This window comes from Scyliorhinus torazame, chromosome 12 (genome assembly GCF_047496885.1).
Source record: "Scyliorhinus torazame isolate Kashiwa2021f chromosome 12, sScyTor2.1, whole genome shotgun sequence".
Classification (NCBI taxonomy): Eukaryota; Metazoa; Chordata; class Chondrichthyes; order Carcharhiniformes; family Scyliorhinidae; genus Scyliorhinus; species Scyliorhinus torazame.
In genome coordinates this window covers 208930735-208955655 of record NC_092718.1, presented here as the reverse complement: position 1 = coordinate 208955655, position 24921 = coordinate 208930735, and the positions used below count along the sequence as shown (strand labels likewise).

At 52.7% G+C, this 24921-nt stretch overlaps 1 protein-coding gene across 14 annotated transcripts in view; it reads right to left on the bottom strand.

Moving 5' to 3' along the window:
- msi2b (musashi RNA-binding protein 2b) overlaps nucleotides 1–24921 on the bottom strand; it is a 603647-nt gene that overhangs the window by 107348 nt on the left and 471378 nt on the right. For 8 of the 14 annotated variants that reach the window (XM_072469818.1, XM_072469819.1, XM_072469820.1 and 5 more), the window contains one exon: nucleotides 23456–23593. The exons of the other annotated variants lie outside the window; for them this stretch is intronic. In XM_072469818.1, the coding sequence (XP_072325919.1) occupies nucleotides 23456–23593 (138 nt within the window). The remainder of the gene's footprint in view (nucleotides 1–23455; nucleotides 23594–24921) is intronic. 14 annotated transcript variants of the gene reach the window in all.

The following is a 24921-nucleotide window of genomic DNA, read 5'->3' as shown; positions in this document are numbered from 1 at the left end:
AAGAGACTGGGGATCGCCTCCTGATCAACAGGCTTCCAACGGTTCTCGACGAGAACCCGTTCAGAAATCAGTCCCCTGCCACCCTCCTCGAGTCAAAGGACAACGGCATTTAAAAATGATTTTTATTCATAATATCATTCCCAGCGAAAGGAGCAGCTGCCAAAACGTGGTGGCATTTTTCATGACGCTTGCCAAGTGCCTTGATTGACTTCAAAACCTACTTAGAAACACAGCGACGCTTAACTGCACCCATAAAGAGATGGTTCAGCTTTGGAGTGCAAAAGGAGATTTGAGATCTTGATTAGTCAGAGCGACAGTTTAGCCAATGATGCTTCAAAACGTCTGCACGAACAGTTAGGGGGTTAAAATTACACTAATCAGTGATGTGAATTGATTATTCAAGTTTTACAGTGCGCAGCACCTCACTATTCCAATCCTCTAAGTCTGCTATTTGACTGCTGCATAATTGGCTTATGAATAGATAATAGCACTGGGAATTTAGTTATGCCCAAATGACTCCCATTACCTTGGATGGGAACAGGTCAATTGGGCATTTTTTATTTATTTCTGACTGGTAATTGGCTGTTATTAAGATGCGTCCGGGTCCTCGACCCACACCGCTTGTTCCTCATCGCCAACGGTAAAGCCTCTATCTTCCTCATTAACTGCCCTCCGTGGCTTCACTCTGCCAGTCCTGCGTCGTGGTTCATACTCTCCCTCCCGGCTAGGCCTTCAGTCACCATGCCCCACCGCTTTGGGACTCTCTTACCCACGCCCTGGCCTCTTCCCTCTTCGTCGAAAGCCCTCCTCCTAAGGCACTCCGCACATTTTCTTTCCCCCTTGAACATACCGTGCTCGGCAAGGGTCCGCTGCCACCCAGAATCGTCGTGGAACCAGCCAAGAAAAATAAAAATAACGCAAAGCCTGCTTTCAAAACGGCGAGGGGAGGGGGGGGGGGACATTTATCAGGTTCCGTCAGTGACATAGGGCCCATTATGATCCAGTCATCTTTAATGAGGCCTAGTTCAGCTCGGGCTCATTTAGAAGCCTGAAAAGGAAACTGCTTTCAGAGGCAGGTTCCTGAGCTAATTAAAGTCATGAACATTTATAACATGGGCACTAAAAAATACTTAGTAGCTTTCCTGCGCAAAGCTGACCCGTTCTGCCAAAGAGCAATCTGCATAATGACTTATGTAAATGTTTCCTTTTTATTGATGAGAAAGAGAGGCAAGGTGGGGGGTGGGGGGGAGAACCAAGGGGAGAGGAGGGAGTGGGGCTTGAACTTATCTTTTGAAGCATTAAAATATTACATCTACGGTAAAAGAACAGAGTGGCTTTAGTCTGTTTTTCAAGAGGCTGTGTGCCTTTTGTTAGAGTATCAGAGAAAGATTTCAAAACTATCACACACCAAATCGAAATGCCTTCAACATTTGCTGAACCTCACAATGAGGACAGGATAAAAACTTCAATCAGGCTATTCATGAATTCAGCTGAACACATTACAAAGTCATTTTATACGGCCCCGCTTCTCGAGATATCTCCTTATCTTCCCTGAATGAATTCATTTTCAACCCTATTCACATTCTTTAACCTGTTCCATACCTTTCCACTTCCCCCTTGCGGGCAAATGTGTAGGCTTGTTTTATGCGACCGACGACTATTGAACTGTGGCCCTATCATCTGGCTGGATCATTTTCTTTGAAGAGGGTCTTTAACCCGCTCATTACACCCCGCACCAGCTACATCGGAATTTTTCGCTCCCTGCCGGGTCGGGTGCCCGACAACAGCGGTCAGGTCAATCATTCCTGCCCCCATGGCGAATCCAGATTTCCGAATGGTACTCAGCCATTTCAAAGGCAATGCCGGATGAGATCCTCGTGAAACACAATGTCTTACTCAATCTTAGAAATGGTATGGCATGGACACGGCCAAAACCTCCACCCCCCTCCACACACACACACAGACCCCCCGCCTCCGCCCCCCCCCCCCACACACACACAGAACCCCCGCCTCCGCCCCCCCCCCACACACACATACAGAAACCCCCACCTCCGCCCCCCCCCACAGAACCCCCACCTCCGCATCCCCACCCCACCCCACACACCACAGAACCCCCACCTCCCCCCCCCACACACACAGAACCCCCACCTCCGCATCCCCACCCCCCCCCACACACACACAGAACCCCCACCTCCCCCCGCCCCCCCACACACACACAGAACCCCCACCTCCGCCCCCCCCACACACACACACAGAACCCCCACCTCCGTCCCCCCCCCCACACACACACAGAGAACCCCACCTCCGCCACCCCCCACACACACAGAACCCCCACCTCCGCCCCCCCCACACACACACAGAACCCCCACCTCCGCCCCCCCCACACACACACAGAACCCCCACCTCCGCCCCCCCCCACACACACACACACAGAACCCCCACCTCCCTGCCCCCACCCCCCCCACACACACAGAACCCCCACCTCCGCCCCCCCCCACACACACACAGAACCCCCCACCTCCGCCTCCCCCACACACACACAGAACCCCCACCTCCGCCCCCCCCACACACACACACAGAACCCCCACCTCCCTGCCCCCACCCCCCCCACACACACAGAACCCCCAACCTCCGCCCCCCCCCCACACACACAGAACCCCCACCTCCGCCCCCCCCACACACACACACAGAACCCCCACCTCCCTGCCCCCACCCCCCCCACACACACAGAACCCCCACCTCCGCCCCCCCCACACACACACACAGAACCCCCACATCCGCCCCCCCCCTCCCACACACACAGAACCCCCGCCTCCGCCCCCCCCACACACACACACAGAACCCCCGCCTCCGCCCCCCCCACACACACACAGAACCCCCGCCTCCGACCCCCCCCACACACACACAGAACCCCCACCTCCGCCCCCCCCACACACACACACAGAACCCCAACCTCCGCCCCCCCCACACACACAGAACCCCCACCTCCGCATCCCCACCCCCCCCCCACACACACACAGAACCCCCACCTCCCCCCCCACACACACACACAGAACCCCCACCTCCGCCCCCCCCACACACACACACAGAACCCCCACCTCCGTCCCCCCCCCCACACACACACAGGACCCCCACCTCCGCCCCCCCCCACACACACACAGAACCCCCACCTCCGCCCCCCCCCACACACACACACAGAACCCCCACCTCCCTGCCCCCACCCGCCCCACACACACAGAACCCCCCGCCTCCGCCCCTCCCACACACACACAGAACCCCCACCTCCACCCCCCCACACACACACAGAACCCCCGCCTCCGCCCCCCCCCCACACACACACACAGAACCCCCGCCTCCGCCCCCCTCCTCCCACACACACACAGAACCCCCACCTCCGCCCCCCCACACACACACACAGAACCCCCGCCTCCGCCCCCCCCACACACACACAGAACCCCCGCCTCCGCCCCCCCCACACACACACAGAACCCCCGCCTCCGCCCCCCCCACACACACACAGAACCCCCACCTCCCTGCCCCCACCCCCCCCCACACACACACAGAACCCCCACCTCCCCGCCTCCACCCCCCACTCACACACACAGAACCCCCACCTCCGCACCCCCCCCCACACACACACACAGAACCCCCACCTCCGCACCCCCACCCCCCCACACACACAGAACCCTCACCTCCGTCCCCCCACCTCCCCACACACACAGAACCCCCGCCTCCGCCCCCCGCACCCCCCCACACACACAGAACCCCCGCCTCCGCCCCCCCACCCCCACACACACACAGAACCCCCACCTCCGCACCCCCACCCCCCCACACACACAGAACCCCCACCTCCGCACCCCCCCCACTCACACACAGAACCCCCACCTCCGCCCCCCCCACCCCCCCCACACACACAGAACCCCCACCTCTGCCCCCCCACCCCCCCCACACACACAGAACCCCCACCTCCGCCCCCCCACCCCTCCCACACACAGAACCCCCACCTCTGCCCCCCCAGAACCCCCCGCCTCCGCCCCCCCCACACACACACACAGAACCCCCGCCTCCGCCCCCCCCACCCCCCACACACACAGAACCCCCACCTCCGCCCCCCCCCACCCCTCCCACACACAGAACCCCCACCTCTGCCCCCCCACCCCCCCAGAACCCCCGCCTCCGCCCCCCCCCACACACACAGAACCCCCGCCTCCGCCCCCCCACCCCCCCACACACACATAACCCCCACCTCCGCACCCCCCCCACACACATACACCGAACCCCCGCCTCCGCCCCCCCACCTTCCCACACACACAGAACCCCCACCTCCGCCCCCCCCCCCCACACACACACACATACAGATCCCCTAACTATCTCCACACACACACACACAAAACGAGACCCCCTAACTATCTCCACATACAGATACCCCCCACCCATCCCCCGACTCACCGTGTCACCCCCCACCCCCCTCACAGGCCACCCCCACCCACGCACAGATTCACTCCCCACCCCACACATGCATAAAAACCCGTCCCCCCCACTCACACAGACCACCTACCCTGTCACAAACACATACGTAAACCCCTTCCCCACCCCAAACATATACAGACCCCACCCCAGACACACACAGATACACATACAGACTTCCTCCCGACCAGCCCCCACAAAACGCACATAAATTAACCATCCTAAAAGCACCTGAAGAGAAAAGTAAAACTGCTCGGCCATGGGGAAAGGGCGAGGGGACTGAGACTATCTAAATTGCTGAAAAGAGCTGACATTGACTCGATGGGCCGAATAGTTTCCATCTGTGCTGTGTCGATTTTGACTATTCCAAAGGTGAGTTTATCCAAACACGTCACAAAGTCATTGGGCACAGAGCCTGACGGCCCAAGGTCATGACCATCACCTGTGAATAAATTCATTTTAAACCTCGTCAAAGTGGTTAGAATCATAGCATCGCTACAATGCAGAAGGAGGCCATTCAGCCCATCCAGTCTGCACTGACCCTCCGCACGAGGACCCCTACCTCGGCCCAATCCCCCCCCCCGCCCCCCCGCCCTATTCCTGTAACCCCACCTAACCTTTTGCACACCAGGCGGCAATTTCATCACCGCCAATCCACCTAACCGGAGCACCCAGAGGAAACCCAGGCAGACACGGGGAGAAGGGGGCAAACTCCACAGTCACCCAAGGCCGGGTCCCTGGCGCAGTGCGGCAGCAGTGCTAACCACCGTGCCGACCATAACCAATCACGTTCAATTACAAGTATAAGTGAAATGGGACAAAAAAGAATCTCGAACGCCTCCCATGGCTCAATGAGCCGCTTGCCCCGGCTTCAGGATCCACTTTACAATGGCTTGCATTCATATAGCGCCGTTTGACATCCTGGGGCGCCACATGACACTGAGCCATGTGAGCAGATGGGAGTGCAGACGAGGAAAAGCTTAGATCAATGAGATAGGGAGAGTCATTTAAAGAAGCTTGCTCGTGACTACACTTCGATAGTACCCCCGCTGGCGACAAGGTGCTTTTGGACATTGCAAGGCTGTGGGAGATGGCAAATAAATGCGAGACCTTTTTATTTTCTGTTCAAATTTGGCAGAGATCGAACAATGACGAATGCCCTGGGTGAAATACAAATGCTTTGGAGGCGAGGTAGCTGGGCCCCTCCAACATTGGAATGGACACAGAGGCCTCGAACCGGAGGCTAAGGTCATTACTGTCGCACCGTGTGCAGAAAGGCAGAGACTAGACTCACTCTCGTGCCCATCTCTTCTTTTTGTTTCAAATAAATAAATTTAAAGTACACAATTATTTCTTTTTTCCCCCGATTAAGGGGGCAATTTATCGTGGCCAATCCACCTACCTGCGCATCTTTGGTTGTGTGGGGGGGGGGTGGGGGGGGGGGGGGGGGGGGGGGGGGGGGGGTGTGGGGGGGGGGGGGGGCGAGACCCACGCAGACACGGGGAGAATGTGCAAACTCCGCACGGACGGTGACCCGGGGCCGGGAAACGAACCCGGGTCCTCGGCGCCGGGAGGCAGCAGCGCTAACCCACTGCGCCACCGTGCCGCCCCCCCCCACCCATCTCTACTTCTGTGCCGGAGTTAACACGGAGGCTCCTGTCACTCGTCGATTGAATGGTGGTCGGTCGATCACTGACATGCTTTGGATCAGAACCTGTGCTGCAATTGGTTCGCAGGCTAAGAGGATGCGGAGTCAAAGATATTGGATTGGTGGGGTGGGGGGGAGGGGAGGTGGAATGAAAAGCTTAAATAGACTCACATCCAAGAGAATAGCTCCTTTAATGACAATGATGAAAACCTGTGTATGGGAAAAATGAGACTATTTCCACTGGATAATGCACGGAACTAATCGAATTCAATCTATTGAGGCCCCTGAAAGGGACACTGTCTCCTTCACTCATTATCTGATAGAAATGCAGTCTCTTGGCATGGACACAATTCCAGTGTCAAGAAGCCTCTGAAAAGGTTATGGCTTGTGTTCAGGTTTCCAAGCGGGATCTGAATAGAGGCACTGCACGGCTTCGAAAAGCTTCCCTGAGCCCGTTGTTCAGCTCAGTGGCTGTGTCAGTGCGGCAGGCCCCCAGTCAGAGTCTGCTAAAGACACTCGCCGTATCGCATCCACTGACTTACGTAAAGCTGCGAAATGGGGGTGGGCGGACTGGGGGGGGCGAGGCACTGATTTCCAACCCAAGTCTGCAATCGTTAACTCGCAGTGAGGTTGCTGATTTTCGGAAGTGCGCTGCCTGTGTGGAGTTTGCACATTCTCCCCGTGTCTGCGTGGACCGGCCACGCTAAATTGCCCTTTAATTGGGGGAAAAAAGGGTGGGTGGAAGCTGATTCAATCCCAGTTTGCAAAAGAGAAAATCGGGAAAGATCCCAAAGGAAAATGTTTCCTTGGGGGGGGGGGGGGGGGGGGGGGGGGCTAATAATAATAATAATTTTTATTGTCACAAGTAGGCTTACATTAACACTGCAATGAACTTACTGTCAAAAACCACTCTCAAAGGGACAGCACGGTGGCTCAGTGGGTTAGCACTGCTGCCTCACGGCGCCGAGGTCCCAGGTTCGATCCCGGCTCTGGGTCACTGTCCGTGTGGAGTCTCTCCGTGTTTGCGTGGGTTTCGCCCCCACAACCCAAAGATGTACAGGCTAGGTGGATTGGCCACGCTAAATTGCCCCTTAATTGGAAAAAATGAATTGGGTGCTCTAAATTTAAAAAAAAACACTCTCAACTCCTCTTGCAGAGAACCAGCAAAGACTCGATGGGCCGAACGGCCTACTTGTGTGCTGTAACCTTTCGGTAATTCAGTGAACGTTGGTGCTGTACACTTGGCCTTTTCCCAAGGGAGGGGTAAAAGCAGGAATCCACATCGCTAATCCGGTGACCTCGGTTAGGAACTGAGTGAATGAATGCAAGTGCACATGTGCAATGCAGAGTATTTGCGAAATGATGTCAAGACCCTTCACCAACAGATTAACTCAACACACAGTGGCATCAAGTCCAGGGTTGACATGGCACAAGCTGTAGTTTGGATCTTTCCTGGATTGCCAATATCTAAATGCAATGGTCGCATCACAATTTGACCTGACCAATGTCACTGCGATGAATCTGCCATCTTGGGCCAATGAACAAGGAGCGATTTCCTCTCCGTATTTCTATGTGTGTTTCTCAACGGAGGAGTACAGTTCAGTCTGGGTGGTCAGTTCAGATGACCATTGCGCGTCCTCCAGTGCTATTCAACGGAGGATTGGAATGGCCTCACCACGAGGGTTTGGCCAACATTCCTCCCTCAATCTGCTCTACAGGTCAAACCGCAGCTTCAACTCCGTAGGGGCTTACCGGAGACCGTCGCTTTCTCACAGCAAAGGCCACTGTTGTTCAAAGTGAGTCGTTATCTTTGAAGGGCTTTGGGGACGTTTGTGTGAGTGCAGGCTATGGAAATGAAAAGCTTTCTTTGTCACAGATCAGTCAGGGCTCCCTGGCGATGCACTGTATGGTAACGAGGACATGAAGCCCTTTCCCTTTACTGCTGTTAAATTGCACTTAAATAGCATGAACAGCAGATTAGTTCCTGAAAAATACACATTAATACCACCACATTAGCCAGTGGTGATTTGGCTTTGTTAATATTTGTGGATTTTAGATATTAAGAGCATTAGAAATTTGGTCTGCGCCCATCATAGCCTCAATCACACAGTAATTACATAAGAAATGATTTCACTTGGAGCAAGACTGAGGAAATCGATATTAAATGATCACGGACTAAAATGATTGCCCTCAAGGTAGAAATCAGTCTTTGACGTTGCCTCACACTTTAAGCAGCTCCGAAGTGTTCATTCCCGGCCACTTTTGCCCCTGGCTTCCTGGCTCTTGAGCTGGTAGGTGGCTCGGAAATCTTCTGGCATGGAGCACACCTACCCTCCCATTCACACCCGGGTGAGAATGTGTCAGTCTGCATGCATGTCTGTATGTGCATGCGTGTACATCATGTGTGTACATGGATGTGGGTGTACACATATGTGGCACACATGTAGAGGTGTACATGTATGTGCATGTCCATTTGTGTGCGCACACGTCCTTCATAGAATCATAGAATTTACAGTGCAGAAGGAGGCCATTTGGCCCATCGGGTCTGCACCGGCCCTTGGAAAGAGCACCCCACTTAAGCCTATCCCATCCCCCTAACCCAGTAACCCCATCTAACCTTTTTTGGACACTGAAGGGTAATTTATCATGGCCAATCCACCTAACCTGCACATCTTTGGACTGTGGGAGGAAACCGCTTCACAGCACCAGGGACCTGGGTTTGATTCCCGGCTTGGGTCACTGACTGTGTGGAGTCCGCACGTTCTCCCCGTGTCTGCGTGGGTTTCCTCCGGGCGCTCCGGTTTCCTCCCACAAATCCTGAAAGACGTGCTTATTAGGTGAATTGGACATTCTGAATTCTCCCTCACTGTACCCGAACAGGCGCCGGAGTTTGACAACTAGGGGACTTTCACAGTGGCTTTGTTGCGGTGTTAATGTAAGCCTACTTGTGACAATAATAAAGATTATTATACTAAAAAATTTCACACATATACATAGTGTGGAAGGCACAGTCGCACAGTGGTTAGCACTGCTGCCTCACAGCGCGAGAGACCTGGGTTCAATTCCGACCTCGGGTGACTGTGCAGAGTCTGAATGTTCTCCCCGTGTCTGCGTGGGTTTCCTCCGGGTGCTCCGGTTCCCTCCCACAGTCCAAAGATGTGCAGGTTAGGTGGATTGGTCATGCTAATATTGTTCAAAGGTTAGGTGGGGTTTCGAGGATAGGGGCGGTGGGGGCCCTAGGGGGCTCTATCGGAGCAAGGGCCAGTACAACCGCGATGGGCCGAATGGCCTCCTTCTGCACTGGAGGGGATTCTATGATTTCTGTATAAATATATAAATAGTTGTTTGATGCCTCATCAAAGTGGCTCGTCATTGCTGGCAGATGGTCTAACGCTGGAGTACTTCACACAGAGGGATCCTGTCACGACACACTTTCCAGCCCGGGGGGGGGGGCTAGTGATTGGGACAAGTTGATTTCTAAACAATTCCTCCTGTCCAGTGAAGGGTCAGCTAATCCACCAGACATCAGCTACAAGACTGATACCGAGTTGGGCGGCAACTTAGTTTCGAGAGCCATAGAGGCCTGGGGGGAGGGGGCTGCACAGCCAACAGCGAGGGGATGCAAACAGCCGGCTGCCCAAATGGCCAGTGTGACCTTGAGGCCTTACTCTGAAGCTGCCGCGCGCGCAGGCATAACCGTGACAACGTAGGGACAATATCCCTTCACAGCTGACTGCAGCTTTTATTACCGGCTGACAATAGGGCCAGGAAATTGGGCTCCAACGCCATTAAGTGGCGTAACTGTACCGAAAGATCTTTCAAATGCAATCACCCAGCCGCTAATTCCCTCATGCTCCCCTCTCTCTTTCTCTAATTACGTCAATCCTTTGTTTGTTCGTAGCAAGGGTCAGCGAGCAGCCGATGCTCAACCTTCTTGTGGTTACGCATGACACGTCTTTCATTAAGTGTCTCAGTAATCCCGCGTGACAGAAGACTGTGCCCCTCTCCGCGCCTGCCCCCCCCCCCCCCCCCCCCCCCCGGGTCTCCCTGCATCCTCACACTGTACACTGCGCTAATACGCTGCACCAATCCAGTTTGCTCAATAAGTTTCAACAAAGGCTCTGATTTGAAACGATGCGAAAAGAATAAAAAGGGAGGGTCGCCGATTCCCCAGCGCCGGCAGGGAATTGAAGATTCCCTTCCCAGAATCCGGCTACAACCAAAGCCAGAGAAAAAAAAAAATCTCCAGGGCCATTAAAATAAATGCTTCACCGTTGTCCTGATCACGTCACTTGATTGGTCCTAAATAAATATTGGAGAATGGTAGTTTTTTAAAAAAAAAAACTTTTAAAAACTGACTGCGTTGCAGACTAAATATTCCAATCAGGTATTAAAGAATGCGGCGTTCCCCATTTGACACGAGAGTGGGCAGGTCAAGCAGCCAATGATGTGGGCCAGTGTGGCTCGAAGCGAGGGGTGATGTGATTAAACTTTCAGTCCGGTGTCAAACGAAACCTTTCGTCAGACCCAGAGATAAGAATAAAACAGGTGGGAAATCCATGAAAATCTCTCTGTCTGCTGCAGCTAAAAGGGGTCAGCGGAGACCCAACATCACACGGGTACTAAAAACGGCCATTGGCTGACGGAGCTGGAATCTCCAGGGGTTAAAGTTTAATCTCCCGCACACTGCTGCGAGTAAATCGGACTCCTCAACCCCTGACCGCCACCTGCAAGGCACAAGTCAGGAGTGTGATGGAATACTCTCCACATGCCTGGCGGAGTGCAGCCCCAACAACACTGAAGAAGGTCGACACCATCCAGGACAAAGCAAACTCGCCTGATTGTGCCCCCTTCCACAAACTGAGGTAGCAGAGCAGGTGGTTCAGAAGGCAAATGGTATACTTGCCTTTATTAGCCGAGGCATAGAGTTCACGAGCAGGGAGGTTGTGCTGGAACTGCACAAAATGTTGGTTAGGCCGCAGCTAGAGTATTGTGCACGGTTCTGGAATCCGCATTATGGGAGGGATGTGATAGCCACTGGAAAGGGTGCAGAGGAGATTTATCAGGATGTTGCCCGGGCTGGAGAGTTTTAGCCATGAAGAGAGATTGGATAGACTGGGGTTGTTTTCCTTGGAGCAGAGGAGACTGAAGGGGGCCATAATTGAGACGTATAAAATGATAAGGGACACAAAGTGGACGGGAAGAAACATTTTCCCTTGATGGGGGGATCAATGACCAGGGGGCATAGATTTAAGGTAAGGGGCTTAGAGAGGATGTGAGGAAAACCTCTATGACTCTATCCACTCTCCCCATCACCAACGCACAGCAGCAGCCGTGTGTACCATCTACAAGATGCACTGCAGCATCTCAACAAGGCTCCTTCGACATCACCTTCCAAACCCATGACCTCTACCACCTAGAAAGTCAAGGGCAGCAGACACAATGGGAGCATCGCCACCTGCAAGTTCCCCTCCATCCTGACTTAGAAATGTATGGTGTTCCTTCACTGTCGCTGGGGCAACATCACAAGAACTAGGATCAGGAACAGAGCATATGGACTGTTGAGCCTGCTCCCTCATTCAATGCGATCATGGCGGATCGTGGGTTCAACTCCACTTTCCCCCTCGGCCTCTAACCTCCCTAGCAGCACTGTGGATGTACCTCCTCCCAGTGGACCTGCAGCCGACAAGGTGTCAGCCATTTAACCCCGGGATCCAGGCATCCATAACTACCAATTACCATCCCATCTCCATGGATCCACTGGCCTCTAACATCCTGAGTGCAAACCCTCCCTTCACAGGAGTTACCCTAGTTATTTGGGTGTGTGGAAATATGGTGCACCACAATGACCACCACCCCCACCCAGAACATCCCTTCCCAACCCCATACACATGGGGGTATGGCTCGGAAACTGGCAATTGTGGTAATTAGCCACAGTCTACAAAGGATCATGACACCTCTCTCCATTAGAGACACACAATTGGTTATATGTATCTTGAGTGGCATCACTTTGCAAGTATGGGGCAAAGGTGAGGAGGCAAGGACTTCATGATGTACCACAGACAGCACAGGGATTGATTCGGTGCCACTAGCTTCATTCTGCATCATGCTCTAGCCATCTAGCGAACTGACCCCCCCCCCCCCCCCCACCCCATGAACCAAACCCGAGACTGGAGTCTCTTAACCCAATGTTTGTTGATGTTGGCCTCTCTGCCCCTCCCTACAGGAGATGCCTTGCTGTAGACAGTGGGTTCATGATGTAGACAGTGGGTTCACAGATGTAGACTTTGGGTTCATAAATTACACTCCATAAATTTGTCGAGGTGCCCATTCCTGTCATTGGATTCACCCGCAGCTGAAAGAGTGAATGGTGATGGCTATTTGACTGGGTGGGGCATCGTTGCTGACTTCACCTGGCGCCCGCAACAAAGGTTCCTGCAGCAGCAGATGCTGGAGTGTGATTGGGAATGCATGATTGAGGAAGCACGTCAGCTCACCCGCCCCTTTCTCAGCTGGGAAGAACCTTGTCCGATTGCCGCTACACCTCGCTGAGGTCTGCTATGTACCCATCTCTTTCACAATCAGAACCAGGGGCGAGATTCTCCGACCCCCCGCCGGGTCGGAGAATCGCCGGGGGCTGGCGTGAATCCCGCCCCCGCCGGTTGCCGAATTCTCCAGCACCGGATATTCGGTGGGGGCGGGAATCGGGCCACGGCAGTTGGCGGGTCCCCCCCCCCCCCCTGGCGATTCTCCGGCCCGGATGGGCCGAAGTCCCGCTGCTGGAATGCCTGTCCCGCCGGCGTGGATTAAACCACCTCTCTTACCGGCGGGACAAGGCGGCGCGGGCGGGGTCCTGGGGGGGGCGCGGGGCGATCTGGCCCCGGGGGGTTGCCCCCACGGTGGTCTGGCCCACGATCGGGGCCCAACGATCCGCGGGCGGGCCTGTGCCGTGGGGGCACTCTTTTCCTTCCGCCTTCGCCACGGTCTCCACCATGGCGGAGGCGTAAGAGACTCCCTCCACTGCGCATGCGCGGGGATGCCGTGAGCGGCCGCTGACGCTCCCGCGCATGCGCCGCCCGGCAATGTCAGTTTTGCGCCAGCTGGCAGGGCGGAAATCAGTCCGGCGCGGGCCTAGCCCCTCAAGGTTAGGGCTCGGCCCCTCAAGATGCGGAGGATTCCGCACCTTTGGGGCGGTGCGATGCCGGACTGATTTGCGCCGTTTTTGGCGCCTGTCGGCGGACATCGCGCCGATTACGGAGAATTTCGCCCCAGGTATCAAAAAGTTAATGAAACCTCCCCCCAGTCTCATAAGCTTCCAGAGATCATTTCAGAATGAGAGTGATATCACTTGAAAGAGGGGAGAGAGAAAAAATAACCCTGCTGATTACACGCCACAATCTGGCAGACACACTGAGACTAATGTGACGGGAAACCAATCATTACTCATTTAGCTGTGCCTCAATATCCAATCTATAAGAGATCCTTATCTGGCAGGACATCGCTGGGCAAACTCTTGTTAATCTGGATTCGTCCGCTCTGCCCAGACAGTGGTGTTGCTGTTGTTGCCCCGGCAACAGGACAAAACAGCCTTGAAGAACCTTCCAGCTTGAAGGTCAAGGCTGAAAAGCGAAGCAGGTTAAACAGCAAAAGGCTCGCGCGCCTCGGTGGCCACTGTTTGCGCAGTCACACTCGGTGAAGCTGAACCTTCCCCCAGCACCTCCGCAATCCCCTCAGGGTCTGGCATCGAATGGCTCAGTGCACGTCAACAGGCCGAAGCCAGGTATACTGGGCCGGCCTACTGGTCAGCTTGGCAGAAAGCCATATATAGATATATATAAAATATATATATATTCACGCACACAGATAGTATACATTACGTAGATAAAATGCACTGTGGTTGTACCTACACTCCAGACCTCCAGTGGACCTCAGGGGAGTTATGGGGAGAAGGCAGGAGAATAGGGATGAGAAACATATCGGCCCACGACTGAATGGCGGAGCAGACTCAATGGGCCGAATGGCCTAATTCTGCTCCTATGTCTTATGGACCTCCGCCGTCTCGAGCGCAATTAGGGACGGGCAACAAACGCCGGCCTCGCCAGTGACGCCGACGTCCCACGAAATAATAAAACATACGGTAGGTGGAGTTATATAAATTTAGAGTACCCAATTCCTTTTTTTTCTCCCATTCAGGGGCAATTTTAGCGTGGCCAATCCACCTACCCTACACATCTTTGGGTCGTGGGGGTGAGACCCACACAGACACAGGGAGAATGTGCAAACTCCACACGGACAGTGACCCGGGGCTGGGATCGAATCTGGGTCCTCAGGGCCGTTAGGCAGCAGTGCTAACCATTGCGCCACCGTGCTGCCCTGGCATCACACTTTCTTAAGACGTAAAACGACAACTTTAAACTGATGGGCGTCTTTGGCCTGCAGTCCACAGCTGACAAAGCCGGCAAAGCTCCCTGAACCAGGCAGCCATTGAACTCTGACTGACCCAAACATCTACTCATTTAACATTTGGACCCTCGGCCTTGAAGGGGTTCCATTCTGCCGCACTAAAATAACCCGTGACGTAATATAACATTCCAGCCCTATAACCACAGCCTATCCTCTGACTAACACCAACAGGAAATGCTCGGGTAATGTAACAAAAATGGTATTTTTCTTGTGTGTGTCTGCATCAGACCCGTTTCATGAATTACACTTGCCCGTCACATCTCTTGCAAAGTATATACAAAGAAAGCCATTCATTTAAAATGTTAAACTAAAATCCTCACTGACATGAGGGTTAGAATATCTGTAATCTCCAGGTCACTTTGTCAGTCACGCCTTGGGGAACGAAAGCCAGGCATTTCATCAGGGATTCTGATCTCCTGTCAGAAGAACAATTAAACTCTTATTATCCATAACCTATCGCTTAGTTAACAAAAATGAGGTATTGTGGCCTTAAACAGCGTCAAGGTAGCAGCAGAATTATCAAGGGCGATACGGGCATAATGCTCCTGTCCTTTTGAAAATGCTGAGACGGCCTTGTGAGCTTTGGGCCCAGAGTTAGAGATGCTGTCCACTGCAGCAGCGCACCTTCCCCCGCATTTCCTACATCGCAGTTATTTCCTGCCCTCCTGACTCGTCACGCGTCCGACACCCAACTCTTTCTCGCCGGTGCGGAACAACCCGTGAAATGCGGTGTGCGTCAGCTCCCCCCTGCCCAACGTCACGCCAGTGCCACAATGTCCTCATTTTCCCTGTCAGCCAAAGTTAGGGGTTCTCATCTGCAGGCCGGCCACTAATGGGACCCTTAAACTATTTGGAAAATGCGCATTCTGATTGTAGCGAGACAACATTCTTCTTGACAGGATTCTTTTAACTAATTCTTTTAATGGCGTGACCGTTGCCAAAAAATTAATTTAGAGTACCCAATTAATTTGTTTTTCCCAATTAAGGGGCAATTTAGCGTGTCCAGTCCTCCTAACCTGCACATCTTTGGGCTGTGGGGGCGAAACCCACGCAAACACGGGGAGAATGTGCAAACTCCACACGGACAGTGACCCAGAGCCAGGATCGAACCTGGGACCTCGGCGCCGTGAGGCAGCAGGGCTAACCACTGCGCCACCGTGCTGTCCACGAGGTCGGCATTTCTGTCCTTCCCCAAATGTACTTGAGATGGTTTTGGTGAGTCACCTTCTCAAAGGCAATTGAGTGCCTTGATCAGCCCCTTCAGAGGGTAGTTGAGAGTCAACCACATTGCGGTAGGGTCTGGTGTCACACGTAGGCCAGGCCAGGTAAGGAAGGCAGATTACCGTCCCGAAAGTCACGAGTGAACCAGATGGGTTTTTACAACAATCCACTGGTTTCATGGTCACCATTACTGATGAGCTTTTTATTCCAGATTTATTAATGAATTGAACGTAAATACGCGACCAGCCATGGTGAGATTTATGTTCATGGGCAAAACTTAAAAAGGCTGATGTGGACAGAGGTGGGCACAGGCCCGGAATTTCGCACCATCGTCATCGGCTGGCATTCAGGTTTGCCGGCACTTTTCATCTCCCCCCACCGCCCCACCCCCACGGCACAAATCCATTTTCAAGAGGGTGTTTACGGGGAGGAAGATTACCCACGCACAAGTGGCAAGTAGCCAATTGAGAGCCCTATCATTGCCCCCCCCCCCCCCTCCCCTCCCAAGCCTAGGTGGGCTCCACACAGTGGCCAAAACATGGCCAATTAGAAGAGGCAACTTCCAGGTGGAAGAGAGGTGTGGACAGGTTGGGGGGGGGGGGGGGAAGAGAGAGGCCCGGGGGGGAGGGGGAGAGGCCGCGCATCCCCCCACTGGGGATGCCACCCTCACTCCCAGCATAGGCACTGGGCCATGTGTTGTGGCCGCTGGTCTATTCATTAGAGGGGTTGCCCCTGCAGCCTGGCAACTGTGGCTTTCTCCTATTAAACCTGAGTTCAGAGGCTACCTCCCTTGTACCTCTTCAGGGTCGGCAGCTCCCACGTAAGATGGGGGGGGGTCCTGATGTGGCAGCGCTGGAGGCCCCCCGCATTGGTCCTTCAGCCTCCGGAGCCCACCTGCCCTCCTCAATTGGACAGCAAGCAAGCTCCCTGACCAATAATTCATTGTCTTGCCCAAAGACACGGACGACCTGGCATAACCACACTGTTTGGGGTCGACCCAGGATTGATGCTGAAGTTTGTGTCTCGAACCCAAATGGAAACTCCAGCCCTAGTCTCCAGATCATTAGTCCAGGCACCTGGAATAGTCCTCCACTACCATAAGCACTAAACTACCATACGCCCTACTTCAGTTGGTTTAATAATCCTGGCCTTTGTCATGGGAGTGCCCCTTTAAGAAATGTTTTTGTCTTATCACATGGCTTCAGTGATGTCATTGTGTGGGTGGAGCTGGGCTGTGGCTCTGTGAGTTTTTGCTTTCGCTTTGAGTTCAGACTGGTTTGAACTGCACAGAATGAAAGAAGTGTCTCTCTACTTCATTTGAAAAGCTGTTTCCAGACTGCTTGATAACTTAAAAGAGATAATTGCTTTCTGGAAGGAACTCAAATCTACTGTTTGGAAAGGGGAACAGAGTATCAATAACAAGTCTTATACCAGTGAGAATGCCGTGTGCTGGGCCACACCTTTGAAAAAGGATTTCAGGTTTTACTTGGATTTTGTTATTGAATTGGAACAGTTAAGGGGGGGAATTCATTAAGGGTTATACATAGATTACTGTAGCTGTATGGGGTCATTATGTTTATAGCTGATGAAAAGTCTTGCTTTGTGTGTTTATACAAATGTTAACTAAATTCTTGGAATAAAGCTTGTTTTTTTTAATTAAAAACCCCTAAGAAGTCCATTGAATAAAACCTGAAAGGCATGCTCTTGTGTTCATCTTAGCCAAATTTAACATAAAGGTTGAAGGTCAGATGGACTCCATAATATACTTTGCAGTTGTTAAACCCTGGCCCATAACATCTCACCAAGAAAATCTCTGATTCAGCTGGCATAGAAGTACAACCAGCTGCTAGCAAGCAAATAAAAAGGTTGAGAGACACATCTATCACACTCCCTGTGTTACATATGCAAATTACTGGGCTACACTTTCCAAAAATGTCCATAAAAGAAGAAAAATCCATTTATTTCCTGGAAACACCACAAGCTATAACTGAAAGCAATTTGTCTCTAGCTGACCCCAGCAGCAGAATACACTGCGCCTCATACAGTGCGATGCTCCTGTTATAAAACTGCCAGATTTAGTAGCAGCAACACTGTCTTACTTAAAACAGGGCAGGAGATACAGAAGTCTGAGAACACGCACGAACAGACTCAAAACCAGCTTCTTCCCCTTGGTTACCAGACTCCTAAACAACCCTCTTATGGACTGGCCTGATTAACACTACACCCCTGTATGCTTCACCCGATGCCGGTGTTTATGTGTTTACATTGTGTTGCCCTATTATGTATTTTATTTTATTATTTTACTATCATGTACTTAATGATCTGTTGAGCTGCTCGCAGAAAAATACTTTTCACTGTACCTCGGTACACGTGACAATAAACAAAAGTCCAAAATCCAAATCCTCTCCCTTTGGCCGTGACGACATGATTTTGTGGGGGGATGGTGGAGGAGTGAGGATTTAACCTATAGAATCATACAATTCACAAGGAGGCCATTCGGCCCATCGAGTCTGCACCGGCCCTTGGATAGATTAGTTGTAACTTGTTAGATTAGTGGTTGCCACCAGAAAGGGCTGCATGTTTACACGTCACGCTTTATATAGATTCCGGTCAGTTTAGACGCACAGTTATATCGGTCAACCAACAAACTATATTTTTCTTTACACGTAACTACTGATCTGACTCCACAGAGTCATTACGGGACAGGAGGAGGCCATTCAGCCCATCGTGTCTACACTGGTTCTACCAATCAGCAACCCCCCCCATCCCTCCTACCCCGCCTCTTCCCTGTGACCGTGAACATTCTTCCTTTACAGATAGCAATTAATTTCCCTTTGCAAAGTTTCAATTGAATCGTCCTCCACCACACTCTCGGACAGTGTTTTCCAGACCTTAACCGGTGGCTGTGTTCAATCAACAGCGGTCTCAGTGGGCAGCAGTCTCACTTCTGTGTCACACAGTACCAGGGTGCAAATCCCACTCCGCAGCGAGGAGCACAAAAAGCAAGTGTCACGACCGATGCAGCACCGAGGGAGAGCCGCATTGCCGGACGTGCTGTCCTCTGGGCGAGACGTTAAAACCGAGGCCGCACCTGCCTCTTTGGGTGCCTGTGAAAGACTCCCGTGGCACGATTTTGAAGAAGAGCAGGGGAGTTATCCCCGGTGTCCTGGTCTTGGTCCTCCAAATCCGGTGGGAGGAAATCTGCTGCCAATTTACCAAGCACCGAAGCGCTAATCACCCAAAACCAGCTCCAGTGGCGCGGCACGCCGATCGCAAGCCTCATGCCAGGCGCCCGAAACAACTGTTCGACTCGGAACTTGGTCGGGGCAGGAGACTCCCGGGAGGGCAGCGGAAAAGCTTCAGGGGTGTCCTCAAAGCACCCCCGGGGAGGTTAAACGTCCCCTCCGAACCATGGAGGGACCCTGGTTTGTGACCCACCAAATATGGAGAAACGCTAGTGGGGGAAGGCAGCGAAAATGTTGAGAATGACTTCACCGGGAATGTGTGGGGATGAGGGAGAGCAAAAACCTGCAAACTTCCCACCCGCCTCAACCCTGGTAGCACCACCCACCCTGCCTGTGGCAGAGTCTGTAGATTGTACATTCGACTCACCGGTCATCTCGGTCCCCACTGAACCGGAGTGAAAACGAGTCATCCTGGGTCCTGCCAAGAAGATCTATTCCTCAATCGCCATCACATAAACAGATAATTCTGGTCATTACCAGCTGTGGGAGCTTGCTGTGTGCAAAGTGGCTGCCACATTTCATACATTCCTTCATAGAATCCGTACATTGAAAAGGAGGCCATTCGGCCCATCCGAGTCTGCACCGGCCCTCTGAAAGAGTGCCCTGCCGTCCCATAACCCCACCTGATCTTTTGCACACTGAAGGACAATTCAACATGACCAATCCACCTAACCTGCACATCTTTGGACTGTGGGAGGAAACCGGAGCACCCGGAGGAAACCACGCAGGCACGGGGGGAACGTGCAGACTCCGCACAGACGATCACCCAAGCCGGGAAACGAACCCGGGTCCCTGGCGCTGCGAGGCAGCAGTGCTAACCACCGTGCCACCATACCACCCGCAGTATCACAGTGACCACGCTTTGAGAAGCCCGCCATTGCTGTGAAGTGCTTCGAGATGTGCGGTAGTCGTGAAAAGCGCTACAGAAATAAAACTTCAAAAAATATATATCACTTTTGCAGATGTCCCGATCACCGATAAACTGAGAACTATTCTGTTGCATCAATTTGTGGAAAACCTACGCAAAGTATCCGGGGAGAATCAGCAGCTAATGTAAAATAGGTCACAATACCCAGATGAGAGACTGCAGGAGAGGCAGAAGCGATGGCGTCCTCCCCCTCCCACCATCCCTTAACACTGTGCTATCAACTCCGCTTCTGCGCAACTTCCCAACAACGTTTTACGGAGCTAACTGCAGGGGATTATATAGATGCAAACTTGGGAGGGGTTTTAAAAATGCTAATGTGATCTTTTGAATGCCGGTGACACTCTGAGTAACATATTTGTTACACAGCTACAGCACTACACAATTAACAATTGCTCAGCCAAGCTTTTGTGCACCCTGCCAAATTTCCTAACACCCCCTCCTTGGTTTCCACATTAATTGACAGGACAAATGGATGAGAAGCAGACCCCCCTCCTTGGGCCCGCATTCCCAAACCTGCTGCGGGATCGGCAGGGGCAGCCCAGAGGAGCAACGATACCTCATTTATCAAGTGTTCCAGCGTTGGACTACAAGAGCAAGCATTTTTCACACTGTGGGCCAGTGCAAATAGTGCAGCGTCTTCACATAATAATAAATAATGCGGCACAAAAGCAGGCCATTCAGCCCATCGAGTCTATGTCGGCTCAATCAAACCCAGTTAGTTCACACTTCATACGCCACCTACGAATTAGGAGCAGGCACAGGCCATTCGGCCCCTCGAGCCAGCCCCGCATTCATTAAGGTCATGCCGATCTGAGTGTAACCTCAAATCCCACATTCCTGCCTTCCCCCATGTTAATCCAGCTCTGCCCGAAGAATATTCAAAGATTCTGCTTCCACTGCCTTTGTAAGGAACAGAGTCCAGAGACTCGCCACCCTCGGAGAGAAAGAAATTCTCACCTTTGTCTTAAGTGATTTTTAGACAGTGACACCTGGTTCTCGATTCTCCGACAAGGGAAAACATCCTTAAAGGTTTCAATCAAGCCACCTCTCACTCTTCTAAATACCACTGGATTTAAACATAACCACTCCAGCCTTTCCTCCAAAGACAACCCACCTGGGGGGCACAAATGGCTAGCACCGCTGCCTCTCGGTACTGAGGACCCGGGTTCCGATCCCGGCCCTGGGTCACTGTCCGGGTGGAGTTTGCACGTTCGCCCCGTGTCTGCGCGGGGCTCACCCCACAACCCAAGATGTAGATGGATTGCCACGCTAAATTGCCCCTCAATTGGAAAGAAAGAATTGGGTACTCTAAATTTAAAAAAAAGTAAACTAAAACCAACTCTTGGAGGATACAGAGCGGTTGAGGAAGCAAACTTCACTCACCCACTGCAAATTGCTGGCCATTTGCATTTCAAGGACCAAGGACAGTATATTATGAGCTCCCCAGAGGCAAGTTTGGGGGGGGGAGGGAGGGCATTTAATCAGGTGGGGAGGGACCCTGCCACCTCCCCCGTCACCCCCCCCGAATAAAGTCTGCGCAGAAGGCCCATAGACGGCATTCACAGCTTACCAGCCAATAGAGGCCCTGAAATAAGCAATGAATGCCCAACTAAGGGCCACATCCTGCCGACACAGCCATAGGCAAGTTCCCTGTCACCACATGGGGAGCCCGACAGGGAGAATTGTGTGGGGCGCTCTCTTGTTGGGGGGAGGACACTCATCCAAAGGGATTCGGTGTCGGTGTCTGCTTGAAACCCCCGGCACCGGGAAGCCCCTACCCTTGCTGCCCCCCTTCCCCCCCCCCCCCCAAAACCCACAGTCCAAATTAAGGACTTTTAATTTCAGGGTTTATTAACAAGGAATCAGTAAAAAATTCCCAAAACCTGTATGTTTTTTGGATATGGGTAAGATTAACTTCCCGTGGAAGACTATTGGGGAGTCATGATTCTCATAGAAGTCTGATATTTATTCTACATTATCAGATACCCTGGGCTGGATTCTCCGCACCCTCGCGCCGAAGTCGCGGAGGAGGAGAATCCATTTTCCGCAAGAAATTGGGACCGGCGCCAGTTCACCGATTCTGCGGACCCAAAAAGCAGCGTACTCGGGGAGTCCGCCGCGCCACCTGGGGCTTACCTGGGGCCATTGCCAGAGGCCCGCTCCTCCATTCTCCGTCCCCGACCGGCCGAGGTCCCGACGGTGTGGAACTAATGTGGTCCAGCCCGGTCGGGATACTCGCCTGGCGGCTGCGGACTCAGTCCCGCGCCCGCCCTGGTCGGGGGCGGACCGATCGTTGGCCAGGGGAGGCCTTATTGGCGGCCGGGGAATTTTTGTGCGGGGGTTGAGGGTCGGGCTCGTGGCCAATCGGGGGTCTCTTTTTTGGGTCTAGCTCCGCGGTCCGAGTCCGCCATGGAGCACGGCGCGGCCGCTGGAGGCCACCGCCGTGCGCATGCGCGCCCTCCGACCCGGAAGTGCGGGGGTCGTATCTGCAGCAAAAGCTGCGAGATTCACTCCCCTGCTAGCCCCCTGCAGGGCTGGCAATTCGTGTCCCTTTGATCCAAGTTTTTCTGGCGTAAAACTCAACTGTTTTGCCGCCGGCGTGGGGACATAGTCGCAATAATGGAGCACCAGCCCCCTAGCTCTCGACTCATTCAGCACAGAAGCAGGTCATTTGGCCCATCACACCTGTACTAGCCCTTTGAACGAACTATCAATCCCCTGCTATTGCCACATAGCTCTGTAGGTTTTTTTTTCCTTTTTCAGGTATGCGCCTGATTCTCGTTTGAGAATTACCATTGAATCTGCTTCCACCAGCATTTCAGACAGCACATTCCAGATCACATCACAATCACGGTTCGAAAGAACTTCTCCTCATCCACCCACTATTTTTTATTCACGCATGGGAGCCGGTATTTATTGCCCATTCCCTAATCGCCTTTGAGATGGTGGCGATGGATTGCCTCGTCGAACTGCTGCAGAACAGGTTAGGGTGGGTGTTCCTGGATTTTCACCCAGCGACACTGAAGGAACAGCGATATATTCCCAAGTCCGGATGGTGAATGACTTGGAGGGGAACTTGCAGGGGCTGGTGTTCCCATGTATCTGGGACATCAAGCGTCAATCACCTTGATGTGTGTCTGAAGTCATGCGTAGGCAAGACAGGGTAAGAACTGCAGATTCCCTTCCCTAAAGCAAATGAGATGTGACAATCCGGTAGTCGATGATTATCAATACTGGGATTAGAGTTTTTAAAACTCTAGATGCACTAATTAGTTGAATTTAAATGCTCCTAGTGACCTTGGTGGGATTTTAACTCATGTCTCGGGAGAATTAGACTGGGCTTCTGGGTTACTAGTCCAGCAATACTACCCGCCTGCCAGCTTCTTTACCCGATACAAAACCCTTCATAAATTGGAATACCTGAATCAAATCTTCTCCCCCAATCCCGCCCCTCAACTCCGGCTGGAAGGAGAACAATCCCACCTTCTCCAACATAGTCCAAGTCCCTCGTCCCTGGTCCCATTCTAGCAATCGCCGTCACAGCTTCAGCCCAAGGTGGGTGGGCCAGGCTGCTTTCCTGCCGCGATACCTGTGTGAGCCAACGAGGCTGGTCTTCCAGACCTGTTGGTGAATGAGGTAAGCATGAGGGATAACAGAGCCATTCAGCCCATCGCCCCTGTGCCAGCCCTTTGAATAACCCATTTAAGTAGTCCCAGGGTCCGGGTTCTGCCCCCACAGCTCCGCAAATTTTTTATTCATCTACTATTTATCCTATTCCTTTCTGAAAGTTATCATTCCCATTTGCCCCCATCATCCTTTACTAGGCGGCTCTTTCCAGGCAACATATCGCGGTGTAACATTGAAGAACGGGGTTAACGTCTGCTCTCCGTGGTCCAATAACGTTTTTGTTTATTCTTTGATTGGACGTGGACATGGCATGGCTGGCAAGGTCAGCATTTTTTACCCATTTGCAATTGCCCTTCAACTGAGTGGGCATGTTGGGGGGTGGAGGTGGCAGTCAACAGGGTCTGGAGACACATGGAGGCCAGGCCCCGTAGGGTCTGGTAAAGTGCACCAGATGGAACTTTAAAATAAAATATATGTAACAATCGGCGATCGTTGACACGGTCACCATCAACTGAAGCTCGCTTTCAATTCCAGGTTTATTCATCGACTTTAAACTCCACCAGCTGCTGTGGCTGGGGGTTCGAAGCGGTGTCCCCAGACCATTAGCCTGGGCTGCCACATTGCTCATCCAGGGACAGTAACCACCATCTCCCCAACATGCTCACAGATACTGGAGGACACTTGCGCCTTGAACAGTTTATTTGGTAAGTTAGACGTACCCTTCAAGTGTAGCGGGTGGTGGGTGATGGCTGTTGGGGGGGGGCGAGATTCTTCGATGATTTTTTAAAAAAAAATTTAGAGTACCCAATTCATTTTTCTAATTAAGGGGCAATTTAGCGTGGCCAATCCACCTACCCTGCACACCTTTGGGTTGTGGGGGCGAAACCCACGCAAACACGGGGAGAATGTGCAAACTCCACACGGACAGTGATCCATGGCCGGATCGAACCTGGGACCTCGGCGCCGTGAGGTAGCAGTGCGAACGAACCCACTGCTCCACCGTGCTGCCTTCGATGATGTTTTGACGTCACCGTGGAAACACCAGCAACTCCAGTTAGGAAGAGGTGGATTTATTTTTTAAAGAGACCTCAGCCAATCGTTTTGCAGATACCTTCAACAGATAAAATGATACCAAACAGCAGGCCATTTGGCCCATAGTGGGCCTGTTGGCCCTTTTCCTGTCCATCCCACTGCTCTTCTTTTGCCTCATTGCTTTGTAAACACCAACTATTTATCCAAGCAATAAAAACTTGTACGGTGCAGATTAGAGGCCTGGGGCCTCTAAATGGAAATCTTTAACAAAACATCCTCTACTGTCCCAT